Source organism: Seriola aureovittata, chromosome 11 (assembly GCF_021018895.1).
Source record: "Seriola aureovittata isolate HTS-2021-v1 ecotype China chromosome 11, ASM2101889v1, whole genome shotgun sequence".
NCBI classification, from domain to species: Eukaryota; Metazoa; Chordata; class Actinopteri; order Carangiformes; family Carangidae; genus Seriola; species Seriola aureovittata.
The window spans coordinates 10,314,562-10,329,114 of NC_079374.1; the positions used below are offsets into that span (position 1 = coordinate 10,314,562).

Consider the following 14,553-nt stretch of genomic DNA (forward strand, 5'->3'; position numbering starts at 1 on the left):
CCTTTTGCACTGACGTGGTTATTCAGATACAGTTAGTACGTTTTTGGTGATCTGTATCAAAAACATACTAAATACTAAATTCTCAGTATTGTTTTGTTTTGTGTACTTTTTGAGACACTGTCACATTGTGTTTGTGGTGTCTGATACGACCAGAACTCCTGTGAAAGGGTGCATTTATGGTAATTTACATCACCCACATTTACAGGAAATGATACTGGTGTGTGTGTCCGTTTCTGTGTATGTTGTCTCGGTGGGCCAGAAGCTTTAGGCAGGGTGTTGTAGGGTACTTTACCTCTCTTCTGTCCTTTCGGTCTCACCCTGCCTTGACATTCCCGTGCAGACACTGGGTGTCCAGTTGCCACCGGTTATTTCTGCGATGATCCCCTCCCTTCACACTCTCCAACTGCTCCACACACTCAGCCCACAGTGGAGTGAAGCAGCCGCCTTCAGTCAGACCCCAAAAATAGCTCAGGGGGTTGTGGGGCTGGGCGGTGGGGGCTGGCTGCAGACCCCAGTGGAGGGTCCAAAGGAGTCATGTGCACAACCTTGTCCTCCCATAACACAGACAGAGAGGACAGGACAGGAGAGGAGTCAAGATCCATTAACCCAACATAAACCAGCTGTACAGAGTAAAAAGCCATCTCACTCAGTGGATGTACTACAGTGCAAGAGGAGTGACTGTTTCTGCCTCTGCTTGTCACATGCACTTACTGTAGTTGGAGGGGAAAGTCAGATCGAGTGTGGGCATCCAGTAGCTGAGCGGCTGGTCAATCCTGGACCATGAAGCTAAGTGTGGCGTTGTTTTTTGCCGGGCTCTTTGGGGCTTTGGCAGCTGTGTTCATCCTCCTCTCTTTTGGAACTGATTACTGGCTGCTGGCCTCAGAGAGCTGCCGCGCAAATCCTGACGGATCTGTTGGCCCTGGTGGTGTGACTATAGAGGTGGGTGTTGGACTTCAAACAGCAGCAGATCAAGGAGGCTCAGAATATAGTTACATATCATTTGCTACACTTAATATTAGTTATCATGTGCTGTTAGGTTGAAAAATGTTAATATTTGTAACTGCTGGAACTGAAGTGAGGTCAGCCGTTGTTGCTGTAGGCCAGGGACAAAATACACCAAGTAACTCCATTGTTTTATTTTTTGTATTTGAGCTTTAAATGGTGCGTTTTCAAGTTCCACTCACACCCTCATGATTAAATACTTTGCAGGTCTAATGGTTGACGCTTAAACTAGAATCATGCTTCTTCTATTTCGGAAACTATGATCAGTTGCTCCAGTCATTCTCTCAGTTGATAAATTGCAGGGCAGAGAGGCATCCCTGCAGAACCTCGTCGTGTAATCAGACACTGTTTAATGTAGCATGTGTGCAGCTATGCAGTGATTGAGACATCGCTTGTACCATGTGCCCCTATGATAGAAATACAAATACCAGTAGTCCCAGTGGTATGGCGCTGTATTAAATATCACTGACTAGAACATACTTAGCTTTACATAGTACATAGATACTGGTATCATGAAATGATATCAGCACAATAAAACCAAACTGGTACTGGGTGTATACACTACATAGTCATGCAATGTGATCTCAATCCAATCAATTATAAAGTATTATTTTTTAGAGCATGTGCAGGATCCATTAAGAATACAGTTGTTTTCATTCTTTGGACAGTTCTGTAGGATTGTTTGCATCCTAAATCACAGGCTCTCAACTTGTTGCTTGTGTCCCTTGAAAACTACACTCCAATTGCAGTGTATGACCCTTCATCACAAATTGTTTTCTTTTATGCATTTTTTGAGTTCCACTAAGCTAAAACCACTCAATATTTCACATGAAAAAAGATGAAATATTAGAGAACATTATGTTGTTATTTCTGGGGTAACTCTCGACCCCCAGGAGACACTGACCCAGATAGGAATCCTCTCTATATGAATTTTAAAACAAACTAACACTACAATTGTTCAACAAGGTCTTGAAATGCTGATTTCAAAATAAAACCCTGATTGGATTAACCTTGATTTTACAAACTTTATGACTTAAAGAACTTTTACACACCCCCTGTTCTGTGTTTTTAATGGTTGATGTAACAGGCAATTTAGGTTGTGTTTTTTGCTGATGTGCAAAAATAGTGACCACCAATGATGAGTATTTCCTGAATGGGAACATCCTTGACCCGCACGCTCGCCCGGCGCCTAAATCAAACCTGAATGGGGTCAGAGGTGCTTGCTCAGCTCAACCCTTGACCTGGCTTAGCAGCTGCTCTGTCCCACTGTGGCAACACACTGTACACCTGCCTCTTGAGACTGCTCACGCAGACTTTAATTGCCTCGACACACCAACACATGGAATGCATCCCCGACTATGTTTACACTGTGTAAACCTTATACTGCAGCCTTTGTGTAGCCCATTTATATTTGGTAACAAGTCATTATTCCGTCTTTTCCTCTCCTTTCCAGAGTGGAGATGTGGTGGTGCAGGAGGACAGTCATGATATCACTTTGTACCACGAGGGCTTTTTCTGGAGATGTTCCTTTGGAGCCAACATGGATGATAGCAACTTGCTGTGGAAGCTCTGGTTCAGTAAGTGAGACACGGGACGTTCCAGTAGTCGATGCTTGTGCTGTGTTGACATTAGCTTTATTAGCTTTATTTTCTCATTGTTTCCACAGATTTATATTTAAAAATGACAAGAATAATTTCAAATCAACTGTTTTTTTCTTTGAAAAGTTTCCTTCTTGTCTTCAAACCTTATTAAAACCCAACATGAGACATGAGAATGAAAAGAATACTGAATATATAAATATTCTCTATCATATGGGCTATGCATGGGCAAATATATATTAACTTATTTGATATAAGGTCATTCACAGACAAAGAAATATAATATCCCATTGTTAGACCTCTTCTGAACTGTTAAACAGTAACAGGAATTTCGGACATGGAAGCGTTACTGTCAACTATGATTGCAGCATATGAAAATCCATCGTATTTCAGCACATTTTACAGGTGGTATCTCTGAGACAGACGTAAATCATTTTCTGTAGCACATTTCTGAAATATGTCATCAGTTCAAATCCTGTTTATAAGCAGTTCTCATAAAATTAGGAAAATGTATTCAGTGTCTGGCTGATAGAACAAAGTTCAGTAAGGTTTTTGAGCTGTCAGAGATACATTAGGGTTTAACTATAGCCCCAATTATTGAAACAATCCACTGATACACAAATAAAAGGGAAGAGAGTTTTTTAAAGCTGATGATTGGTGAGTGCAGGAAACCGTTCTCCTCCAATGTCATGCTTGCACAGAGTCACATGACAGCGCCACGACTCCGCTGCAGAATAAATATCACTTTCTGATTTGCTGTTCATGAAAACTGCTTGATGACATAACGGTACAAACCTTCTCCTTTGACTTTTTAGAGGAAATGCCATGTGATGTTATTCTGGTCGTTTGTCAGATGATTGTGCGTCGTCTATTTTCTGATGGGGCCTTTGAATGGTGGTTCATTGTCAGAAACAGCCTCCAGCACTGAGAAGACCTTGTGAGGGTCTGTGGAATTTCACATGGTGGAAGAAAAGAGTTGGGCAGGAATATAAAAGCATAGATGAAAAAGTGCACAATAATCCTATCTTTTTGTTTCTGCTTTGTCAAATTTAGCTACATGACGCAAAATAAAAAGGGATTGCAGTCAAAGTTTACATCTGAAAAAACAATTGAGTTACAAATTATGTGAAAATATACAAAATAAATAAAAAATAATCTGTTTCTTTTCTAAAACAGCTGATGCTTATATCTTTCTTCAGCATTAAAGTGCAGGGGTGTTTCTGAATTGTTTGCCACATAATGATGTTGTATTTGTGAGTGATCTCCTCTAATTGCCAATTTGTGTTTGTTTCCTTGTAAAATTACATTTTTCATTTCTTGTCTGTGTTGATTTATTCTTTCTCTCTCCAGCAAATCAGCCACACTCAAAAGTGTGCATGCACGCCTACCTCTTCCCATTCCCTATATCTCATCAGACCCACAATGCCACAGAGTATGATTCTGCTATAAGTGAGTATCTCTTTGCACAAAGTGAGATTGCATTCCCCTGCAATTTAATGGCTCTTTGTCCAACTGGCTAATATTCCTGTCATCCAGTCTACAGAGGCTTCTGGAGCATCTTTATGCTGATTGGTGTGGCGGCTGTGGTGCTTGGTGGGTTCGTCATCATCTGTGCTGCTCCGTTCGCCAGCCACCGCCTCTACAAAGCAGGGGGCGGCCTCCTACTGGCATCTGGTGAGACTTTGAAATGGTTAAATCCAATCTGGTTTATGCTTCTTTACACCTCTACACAACTAAATTTTCAGAGGGAAATATGTTCTCCACTACATTTATTTGACAGCTCTAGGATTTTACATTAAAAATATATTATAAGTTTATGAAATACAGTGCATTGCATTGTTAAAGATTAAGCCAGTGGTTCTCAACCTTTTCGGCTTGTGACCCCTGACCAAAAAAACTCACTGGGGCCCCTTGGCACATTTCAGATGTCAATGACTTGTTAGCAGGACCACAAAACAGACATTTCCCCTCTAAACTCCTGAGATGGTTTCATTCAAATGACTGTCCGTGAGGCCCAAAGAGGTGAAACTGCTCAATATTTCACCAAGGAGCAAAACTTAGAGAATGGCCTAAAAAAAAAAGACTTGTTTTGTTTAATTTCCTATAATCATCTCATGATCCCTCAGATTTATCTTGTGACCCTTCGGAGATGGTGCGAGCCCTAGGTTGGGAACATTACTGGACTGAACTACTCTGACCGTATATCAAGTCGTAAAAACCAGCAACAGTCAAACTCTATTTACACATTGATGCATCAGTATTAACAATCTAATAATATCATATATTATAATACACCAGTCACAATTTTATGCAGAATGAGTAATTTTAATTTTGTAACTTTAAGTACATTAAGCTTGTAATGGTGTAATGTTACAGTGTTGTGTTTGTACTCTTACTCAAGTAAAGGTTCTAGATTTCCTCTCCCACCGTTGATCTCCTGTTGTGGATCTACTGGACTATATAAAAAGTATGTGAGTGAGTTTCAGTCATTACAGTCTCACTGCAATGACTCTGTCTCTGCTTGTGTCGCTCTTCTCTGCACCAGGTATTTTCCTGCTGTGTGTGGTGGTGATGTACGTACTGTGGGTGCAGGTGTTGGATGTGGTGGATGTTTACGTAAACCACCAGCGCTCAGCGGTGTGTGCAGACTTCCAGCTGTCCCTCACCTACGGTCTGTCCTTCATGTTTGCCCCCATTGGCATCTTCTTCTGCCTCCTGGCAGGCCTTCTTTTCCTCCTCATCGGCCGAACCATCCAGATTCACTACCACTGATTTTAACCAGCAGCAGGTTAGAGGAAAACCAGTGTTTTTCTTCTTTTCTTTTCTCCTTTTTTTTTTTTTACCATCAGGTCTTTGATATTTTTGCATTATAAAAGCAGGAGTCTAGATATTATGTGCAAGATTGTGGTTTAAATGATCTGACAGACTTGGACACTTTGATCCAGGATAAAAAAAATTGCAGCCATTGTTGAGCTCAGAAATGTCACCATGATCACTCCACCCTGAGCCACAGTCAGCTGAGCTTCATTACAGCTCTGTGCTCTCTGTAGGTAGAAGATTATATAAGGATGTCACCAAACCTGATCACATACAGTATAAATACCTGTGGGATATAACATTGTTGTTTAAACCTTGTGCAGTGTTGATGGTTAAGGGGCTTATGAGTGTATTTTTTTTTTGTAAAATTACCAGAAATTGAATGTTGATGAGGAAAACTTTTGTTCATTGAAGCATTTTTTTTGTGCATAATGAAAAGCTGGTAGCATGATCATTTTTATATTCTGTATATACGGTCAGTGTCTTTGGAAAGAACACAGGCCCAGCAGCCTTGTCTGTATTCAGTTTAAAGGATAAGGCTGATGATGTCCTATACTTTTGCTGTTGTTAACAAATTCCATAAAAAGACCAAAACCAACTGTGCCTTAGTCTTTCAATATTTTCCAACTTCCCTTCTTTGTCTACAGCATTCACCTCCATGTTCATCCATTTAGACTGAAAATGTAAATCTTTAACAACAGATCACAAATACATGTATCTACTGATTAAGTCCCTGAACTCAAACAGGAGTAAAAGAGTACATTTGTTGGGGACTATTTTTAGCTGTGGAGTAAAACACATTTGGTGCTAAATCCAGCATGACTACGGGGCCCATGTTCATCATGATAAAGGAACATGACACCAGAGGCAACAGCGTGGCTTACCCATATGTTTTTAATAGTGTTAATAGCAGAGGAATAAACTGTATCAGGGTCTGGCTGCACAGACAATACTTAGAGTTGTCTTCTGATCGTTGAGTTTTGTCTTTTCATGAGAATTTTTTAACGCAAAGAAAAATATGGAATATCATCAGACTTATCCTGCAATATCATCTAATATTCACATTTCACTGAGTGTATCATGCTTAATATTTTCTGCTTTTTCTGCAGTATTGTTTAACTAATTCTGTACATATCCTGAAGCTGTGCTGTCTTTTGGTCGTATTGTTCTAGTATGACCAGTTTATTGGTTCGACACTTTTTTTTTTTTTTTTTAATGGTGCTTTTATGTAACTGTTTTATGTTCATGTTGTTACGGGTTTGTTGTTTTACTACTGGTCCATTTTCTCTGTGAGTTAAGTGTGTTGTGAGATTCTGACATAACATTATATCTGTCTAAATAAATTAAACATTTTTTTCTGTGATCTGTTAGCAGATAGGTTAAGATGAGCTTTTGATGTCTAAAATAAATCATTTTCAAGCTCCCTTGAATACAGGGTTTTTGACAGATAGTGGTGGATGCATGGAGCTAAAATCAGCAGGCAAATTTCACAGACAAAACATTTTTGGTCAAAGTACCATCTTCATTGCAACTAACAGACACATGGAGTAAATTTATTCTTTTGCACCTTAAATGCTCTTTTTTTTGTGTGTGTGTGTGTGCACGTATGAGGGCACTTTTCTAAGAAATGGGATCAGAGTTCTGGACAAATACAAAAGATTGAAGCAAACTACCACAAGATGGCACTGTTGTCTCACTTGATTTACACATCAGCTCTCACCCTGAGAGGCAGAAATCCCATTTTGCTTATCTGGAGTCTGTGTGGAGTGTATGTGGTGTTATGCATTTAATCACAACTTCAGAGGTAGGATCTGTAGATGAAAGAATTCACACCTTGGCTGACAGACGGATGGTAATTTCACTCATGAATGGAGCATTTGATCAGGATCTGAATGGACTCCTGTGTCAATTCTCATGTGTCTGTATAAACTCTGTGCCTTTTGAGCTTTATAATATACTTATCATACATAAGGAAATGCATCTGCGGTTTGCCTTCGAATGCAGGAGAGAGTGACACAATGTAAGGCATTGATTACTTTGTGAGATTGACTTTGCCTTCACAGTAGACTCTTATGATGGAGATTCATGCTTCCAAATTTTTATTGCTGTCCAAGTGAGAGTGGCCACACCAGACTTCAGTTGAGCCATGTGAGAAGCCACACTGGAGTAAACCACTGCATGGCACGAGCAGAGGCCACAGAGGTTGTCAGATGTTAATAAATTGTAAGATAAGATCAGGATTTGTCCTGTTTCAGGTTGGAGCAGTCCTTTCAGCCAAGTCTACCCTATGAGATACTTCTTATCTGGTGGACGTCCTGGTTTAAATGAAATCCTAATAAAATAAAATAAAAAGTTCAATCATTTCTCTTGCCGTATCCAAGTGAGAGTGTGTGTGAGAAAGTGAGAGGAAGAGGGAGAGAGCGATGTTTAATGCAAGTAAGGAGCAAGCTACCTCCAGAAGAAGCCTGGGCCTTGCAGTCAGTAATGTCATCAGAGTGGGAGTCCCAGCTGAATTCAGCACTGTTCTGCATGATTGCCCATGATAATTGTGTGTTGATAGGGAGCGCCGGAGATGGAGTATAATTTCCACCGAGAGATTCCTAAACAAATACCTGTGCTCAGCAGAGGGATGGAGTGCAGCAGGAGGTGAGGAGGAGAATAGCGGATGAGGGGAGATAGAGGATGAGAGGGTAACACTTCTAGAGCCGGAGGAGGAGGAGGAGGAAGAGGAGGAGGAGGAGGGTCAGGAAGCAGCGGTCTCACTGCAGGTCCTTACAATCTGCACATAATGTAAACAAGGCAAGGCCCTGCAAGATACTGCACTTAAAAAAATAAAAAGGAAAATCTCTGCACTAAAAAGACTGTCCTCACAGAACATAGCAGAAAAACAAGTAGAAAAAAATGTAATAGAACAGAACACAATTAAGCAGAGCAGAGCAGAGCAGAACACAATAGAATAGAATAGAAAAGAACAATCAATCAAACAATCAATATATAATACTGATGCCAGGGATCTGTCATTAACAACAACACATTCCTCTTGTCCAAAGCAAAAAAAGCTAAATGAAATACGATGAAATTATGAAAGAAAATGTTAAAAAAGAGAACTGTAATACTGACTCTAATACTAGAAAGTATAAATAATCTTAATCTGTAGTTCACTTTTCAAAACAAAGTTGCACTGTGGTTTATGGAGAAACAAGAAAAATATCAAAACAATAAAATAACAGAAATCATGAAGTTGAAGATTTACCTCCAGAAATGTCTGAGGACTGTAAGTGTTCTGCTCTGAATAACAATTAGTGTTTGATATGATTTTTCCATTTAATTGAGTTATATAATTATATATCTACTCTCTATCCCTTATTGAAAAATCCCAAATCTATAAAAATGCAGATATTTATTTTTTCCCCGTGAAGTTTAACTATTTGACACAAGATGTTTCCTACTACACAGAAACCTCCATTCTCTACACACTGAACCACAACCGGCTCCTCTAAACTGCTTTATGATGTCACAAAATCATGTGTGTGTACGGAGAAAGTTTCCACCCTCAGCAAATGAATGTGTCATCTAGTGTCAAACTGTGCACATACATCGTTCCGCGCAGTGAAGGTCAAAGATCCAAATGAAGAAACAAGAAGCAAAACACATTTTTGAGTTGAGGGTGACTTTAAAAGTGACAGGGTGCAGAAAATACAAGTAAAAAATAATGAGTTAAAGTAGAGATTCAAAGGAAGTCACAGAGGAAGTTCAGCAGGAGGGTTGTTCCAGAGCTTGATATCCCTAACAGCAAAGGATGCATAATCTACTTTTAAGTCAAGACTGGGTGAGCGCCTGCAGAGTTAGATTATTCAGCGTGGTTACGTATCGACGTATCGAGGCCCAGATGTGTGTTGGAACTAATGGCGTGTATGCGATTTGCCTCAAAGCGGAAACACATCTATTTTTGGCTATTTGGAAATAGAAAATTAAAAGTATATAACTTTGTCATCTTTGGTCAGTAAACAGTGTCTGTGTTGCTTGTGTGAAGGAATCAGAAAAGAAAAGTCCAACAGAGAAGCAGAGAGACTCATGTTGAGGTCCTTCACTCGTCTGGTCGAGAAAAGAAGATAAGTTCGACTCTCAGTCAACACTTGTATATTTAACCTTGAGGGAGGTTTAAGTTAATTGGAAGACACTCTTTGCCTGAGTGCTCTCACCTCATGGCACGTAGTGTAGTTATCATAGCTTATCTTCCAAATGTATCATAATCCCACATGACATGCAAGTCAGATTTCATTTAAATCTGATTACTTTCAACTCTCAGAAAAAGCAAAGTATTTGAATTGCATGAACAATATGGCAAGTCATATTACACGCTGCTTTCCTCTTTAGAGATAGTTTTACATAATTTCCCATTCGTTTTGAAATAATGAATAGACAATGGGCTGTATAATTGTGAGAATTTACAATTCAGAGGACTACGTCGTATAATCACCATGCATAATTCAGAGAGTTGAGCGCATAGGTCACCGGTGGCAGTGGCACAAAAAGTAACTCAGGTCTTCAAACAAACAGCTGAAAATCAACACTTTTTTTTTTTTTTTTTTACTGTCGCTCGGCTTGAAACGTGTCTTTGATGAGGCAACATATTCCTTCAAGATCATTGAGGAGATATAAAGACGTACAAGCAGGGCATCCAATTATCTATACAGCTCGTATATTCTCTTTTGAGCAGGGAGATTGTTTCAGTGGAGTCTGTAAGTTCAGAGGAACTCGCTGATGTGTAAAGAGGCACTGGCAGTAAAAAAAAAAAAAAAAAATGGTTATTACATTGTTGGCCAGTGAAAACTACACCTGTACTGAGTGGATCCTTTCTGCCCCTCTAACATCCTCTGGCCTCACACCTCAGTTTGTGCATATAAATGACATACCAAAGTGTGTATGGATAGCCCTCGTTCATACTCAAGGTCTCTTGTTTCAAAGGCATGCTAATGTCTTTCACAGTGAAACTCCTCTCTGCGGCCCTCTTTTAACTGCCAGGGCAACTGTGTAGGAGATGATTGGGACTCTTCAACCATCTCGCCTCTTGATTATTCACACATTTTTAATGGCACACACACGTATATATATATATATATATATATATATATAATATATATATATATATATATATACATATCCTAAACAAAGAGAAGTTTCGTTCAAGAGTGCGTTACCCATCAGAGATTATTTCAATTAAGAGGGTTTCATTTGCTTTATTGCCTTTTTTTTTTTTTAACTTAAAACTTTGTTGTTAATTGTTAAATACATGAGTAAAAACTTTCAATGCTGATATCTCATGCTATTTGAAAGACCCACACTGTGGTAGCACCCACTAATCACATATTTCTCACTTTTTAATTCTTTCTTTGGGATTGCCGTGTTTTCAGCACCCAGCACTTCAGCTTCTTATTTGGGTTTAGCTCCCCCTCGAGCAACTAATTAATGCTACAGTACAAACAGCCGTTGGATTTGATTTTCATGAATATTCAAATATACAGCTTGCATATCATTTCTTATGCAGTGTTGTAACACAGGACGTTGGTAAGGTGAGCGTCGGGGGTTCAAAGCCATTTGAGGTTTTCTGTATCGACTGTCCCAACCTTCATTTGACAGAGTGAGACTTAACAAGGTGTCATGGTGAAATGTGACATGTTGTACTTCTAAATTATTTTGACACGTTCTAATTTCTTTACTTCATTGTTTTGTTTTGAAATGTTATAGTTTTAAATTAATTCATTTTGTTGTTTACATTATTTATTTTGTATCTTTAAAAAAAAACAAAAACAAACAACATTATTATTAATAACACATCTGTGGTGCAAACATCTTAAACTGTCTTTCATAATTACCAAGCTATAAAATACACAATTGAAAGGAAGCAAAGTGACAAACAGTCAATTAAGTAAATAGCCAACAATTGTTTAACATATTTAAAACCATAATTTGGAGCTTTAATCGTTTCCTAAAAAAAGGTGGCTACTGGTACCATCTGAGGTTTATTCCCTTTTTTTTGTTTCACAAAAGGGATGCAAAAAAAAAAAGATTAACATCTTTTACTAAATGTATTCATGTATCATTTTCCCCCTCAACATAATTTTTTAACAATTCATACATCCATATTCACTAACTTATAGTATAGAAATTTCATAGTCTGACCAGAAACTAATAACTTAACACAGTTTCACTTAATGCTGCTTTAAACCTCTCCTTCTTCATTCAGCATATCTGAACAGAACAATAGAAATATTTGTTGTTCCGTTCTGCTGAACCACAATCCCTCACATGTTTATTAATGCCATTTTACAAGAGGGCATTGTCATATTTGTTTGCCTTAAATATGCCAACATGTAAAAAAAAAAAGATAAACAGGCACAAGCACTGTTTACCATATTTAATAGAAACGAATATACAATTCTAATGTAGCTATTCAAATGATTTCTACTGTCTTTGTTTCAGTCTTCATGTGAATTCATAAGCGTTGCTTAATATGCAACCTCACTTCATTAGAGTAACATTTATGAAAATTATGTATTATGTATTGAAATTACAGCAAAGCAAATACGAACCTATTATTAACACTTGAACTACATCTGTACAGACATTAGAGTCACATCGCCTCGATATTAACAAAGGGGACGTCTTGCCAAAGTTACGAAAGCACAACCAGACTTCTTGTGCTCGGATTTGTACAAAGAAAAAAAAAAAAAAAAAATCACAACAGCACTGAAGCACAAGAACAGGAAATGTCTCAGTTGCTCGAGGTGATGTAGGTACACTGCTGTGATATGGCTCTGATTAGGAGAGAAAGCGGAGAATCAAGTGAAAACAAGAGGTTAAATTTACAGTGTTCTAGCCGCAGTAAGTTTAAGAACAATCACTGAAGACGTGAAATTTAATTGTAAATTTGAAGTGTGTTGCACAGTTAAGAGGAATGCAGCAAATCTGAACAGAAACAGACAGCGAATGTCAAATTAAGAGACACAATAAAAGGCAAAACAAAACAGTCTGTTCTCACACAGACTGAGTGCCTTACCTGCCGACTTCCTTTGAAGTTTTACAGAAGCTTAGACGACAAACAATCCTTTTTTTTTAAACGTAAGCTAGAGTAATGTTACAGTCCTTTTCATTCAGCCATGCAACCAACAAGCTTCACGTGTCCTCATCCTGTGGCTGCTTCTGTGCTTTTATACTGGTTTCAACTCGCAAAATTATACCTTTGACCCCGAGTAGGGCTGACATTCCTTGAAAGTAAAATCCTGTTTGGAGAGAGTGTGGTGTTTAGTTTTGCAATGGTAAAAGTAGACTTTGTATTAATTGAAGTATAATGATATCCCTAGCGTGGATGCTGGGGAAAGCGGAAAGCAGTGAATAATGTATCTCCATGCAGATGTTAAATGAATATGTTCATATGTTCATATATTCATTTATTAATTTATACATTTGAATTGCAATTTTGCTTGCATTTATTCTTTTTCATTACTTAAGACATATCTGTTTTAGTCTATCATTAAAGCCACTCTCTGCAATACATACAATACAATACACTCATTTATTCTCGTGATAATTCCCTTTGAGATAAGATCTCATCTTTCCTCAGACAAGACAAAACCTTTACTTTTTTCCTGTTTGTGTGTGTACAACCTTGTGCACAATTCCATTGCTGAGTCTTCTTCCTTTGTATCTTTTTCTTTCTTGCGAATATCTGAAGAAGAACGGAAGAGGAAAGAAGCCCCAATAAACAGACCACAAAGTTTTGCAAAGTTTCACAAAGTAAAAAGGAAATGCCAGCTGAAGAGTCACTGCCGGGCTTCAGGCAGTTCAAGTCACACGCCAGAGGGACCATACGAGAGCTGGTAAATGTTACCGTTGATAAATAAACATTATTTAAAAGATCTGTCAGCTCTTGTTAGAACGTAGCCGTGGTTCATTTGTTTCACTGCTCTGAGGGTATAAGGAATATTTAATCACTCCTCTGAATGACATGAATAATCACAGATACCATTTTCTGGAAGCCACAAGCACAGACACTGACAATGACTCGTGCGCTGATGTTTAAGATTTACATACAAACAATATGAAGTTTAAATGTTACATGCTGTTTCTGAATGACAATCTGTAGAAAGCATCAGAACACTTATTGTTGACATTAGACATTATTATAATTTCCGATATTACTACTTTTCTCTTCATAAACATGATATCCACAACAGCTGGAAAGGCTTCACAACATTGTAAAAGGTGCAATACAAAAGAGAACAAAAGGAAATTAACTTTAAAGAGGACATGACATCAATGTGTATCCTCAAGTAGATTTGCATACTTAACCTCATGCGCTCATTCTATTGACTTGCCATTCACTGTAAAGAATTCAGTTTTTATCAATAATACATTTATACTGATAGAGAAATATTTAATGGAACAATTGACACAAAAAAGTAAGCTCTCTAATTGCCTGTATGTATCTGAAGCTGCTAGAATCACATGATGCACGTATGTGTAAGGGATTATCTGCAGTGACAAATCTGACTCTGTAGTTCATCTCACTGGAATATTTTGCATCTTTTAAACTCACTGTTTTGACCCACATCTCTACCGTTCTGGTTCACTCTCGTAGCGTCATTTTCGGGTTGCAGAGGACAGCTGTTTTCAGCATTACCTGCTCAGCGCCAGACAGAGGACAGACAGTTAGCAACTAGCTGGTGAACATAGCGGAGCATTTATCATCTAAAAAGCCAGGTATTTCTCTCTGGAGTTGGTAGCGACCCAAAACACAGTAAACAGGAGAGTGAATGTTGGACTTACACACTGGACACAAACATGGCTTCAAATGAATAATAATGTTGCTGTTTCTGACAGCAGCAGTAAAAGTCTATAGAAAGTCTACATTACATTTTTCCCTCTGGAGTGACGTACCACCCCAGTCCTGCCTTCATCCCTGCCAAAATGTACAGAAGCAACAACAGACAAGTCCTGTTGCAAGTTCTTGTACTAACTGTCAGCAAATGAAGGCAGCCCTGCATCTTTATTAAGTCATTCTCAGGCAAGAGTGGAAAGTAAATTATATGTTGTTTCGTGGCACTATTGATGGCTGTTTGTAAGACATCACAGT

At 38.5% G+C, this 14,553-nt stretch overlaps 1 protein-coding gene across 1 annotated transcript; it reads left to right on the forward strand.

Annotated features, from left to right (window-relative positions):
• The first annotated feature begins 538 nt into the window (after window positions 1–538).
• On the forward strand, window positions 539–7,775 carry tmem182a (transmembrane protein 182a). The gene is made up of 5 exons (XM_056388516.1): window positions 539–939; window positions 2,456–2,579; window positions 3,951–4,049; window positions 4,137–4,274; window positions 5,146–7,775. Exons 1-5 carry the CDS (start codon window positions 781–783, stop codon window positions 5,370–5,372), a joined length of 747 nt encoding a protein of 248 aa, XP_056244491.1. The 5' UTR covers window positions 539–780; the 3' UTR covers window positions 5,373–7,775.
• Window positions 7,776–14,553: the final 6,778 nt, after the last annotated feature.

Bases quoted from the DNA above. Each gene is read 5' to 3' on its own strand.
- tmem182a (XM_056388516.1), top strand. From the start codon at position 781: ATGAAGCTAAGTGTGGCGTTGTTTTTTGCCGGGCTCTTTGGGGCTTTG. The intron at 2,580-3,950 runs GTAAGTGAGACA...TTCTCTCTCCAG, and splicing joins GCTGTGGAAGCTCTGGTTCA to CAAATCAGCCACACTCAAAA. The intron at 4,050-4,136 runs GTGAGTATCTCT...CCTGTCATCCAG, and splicing joins AGAGTATGATTCTGCTATAA to TCTACAGAGGCTTCTGGAGC.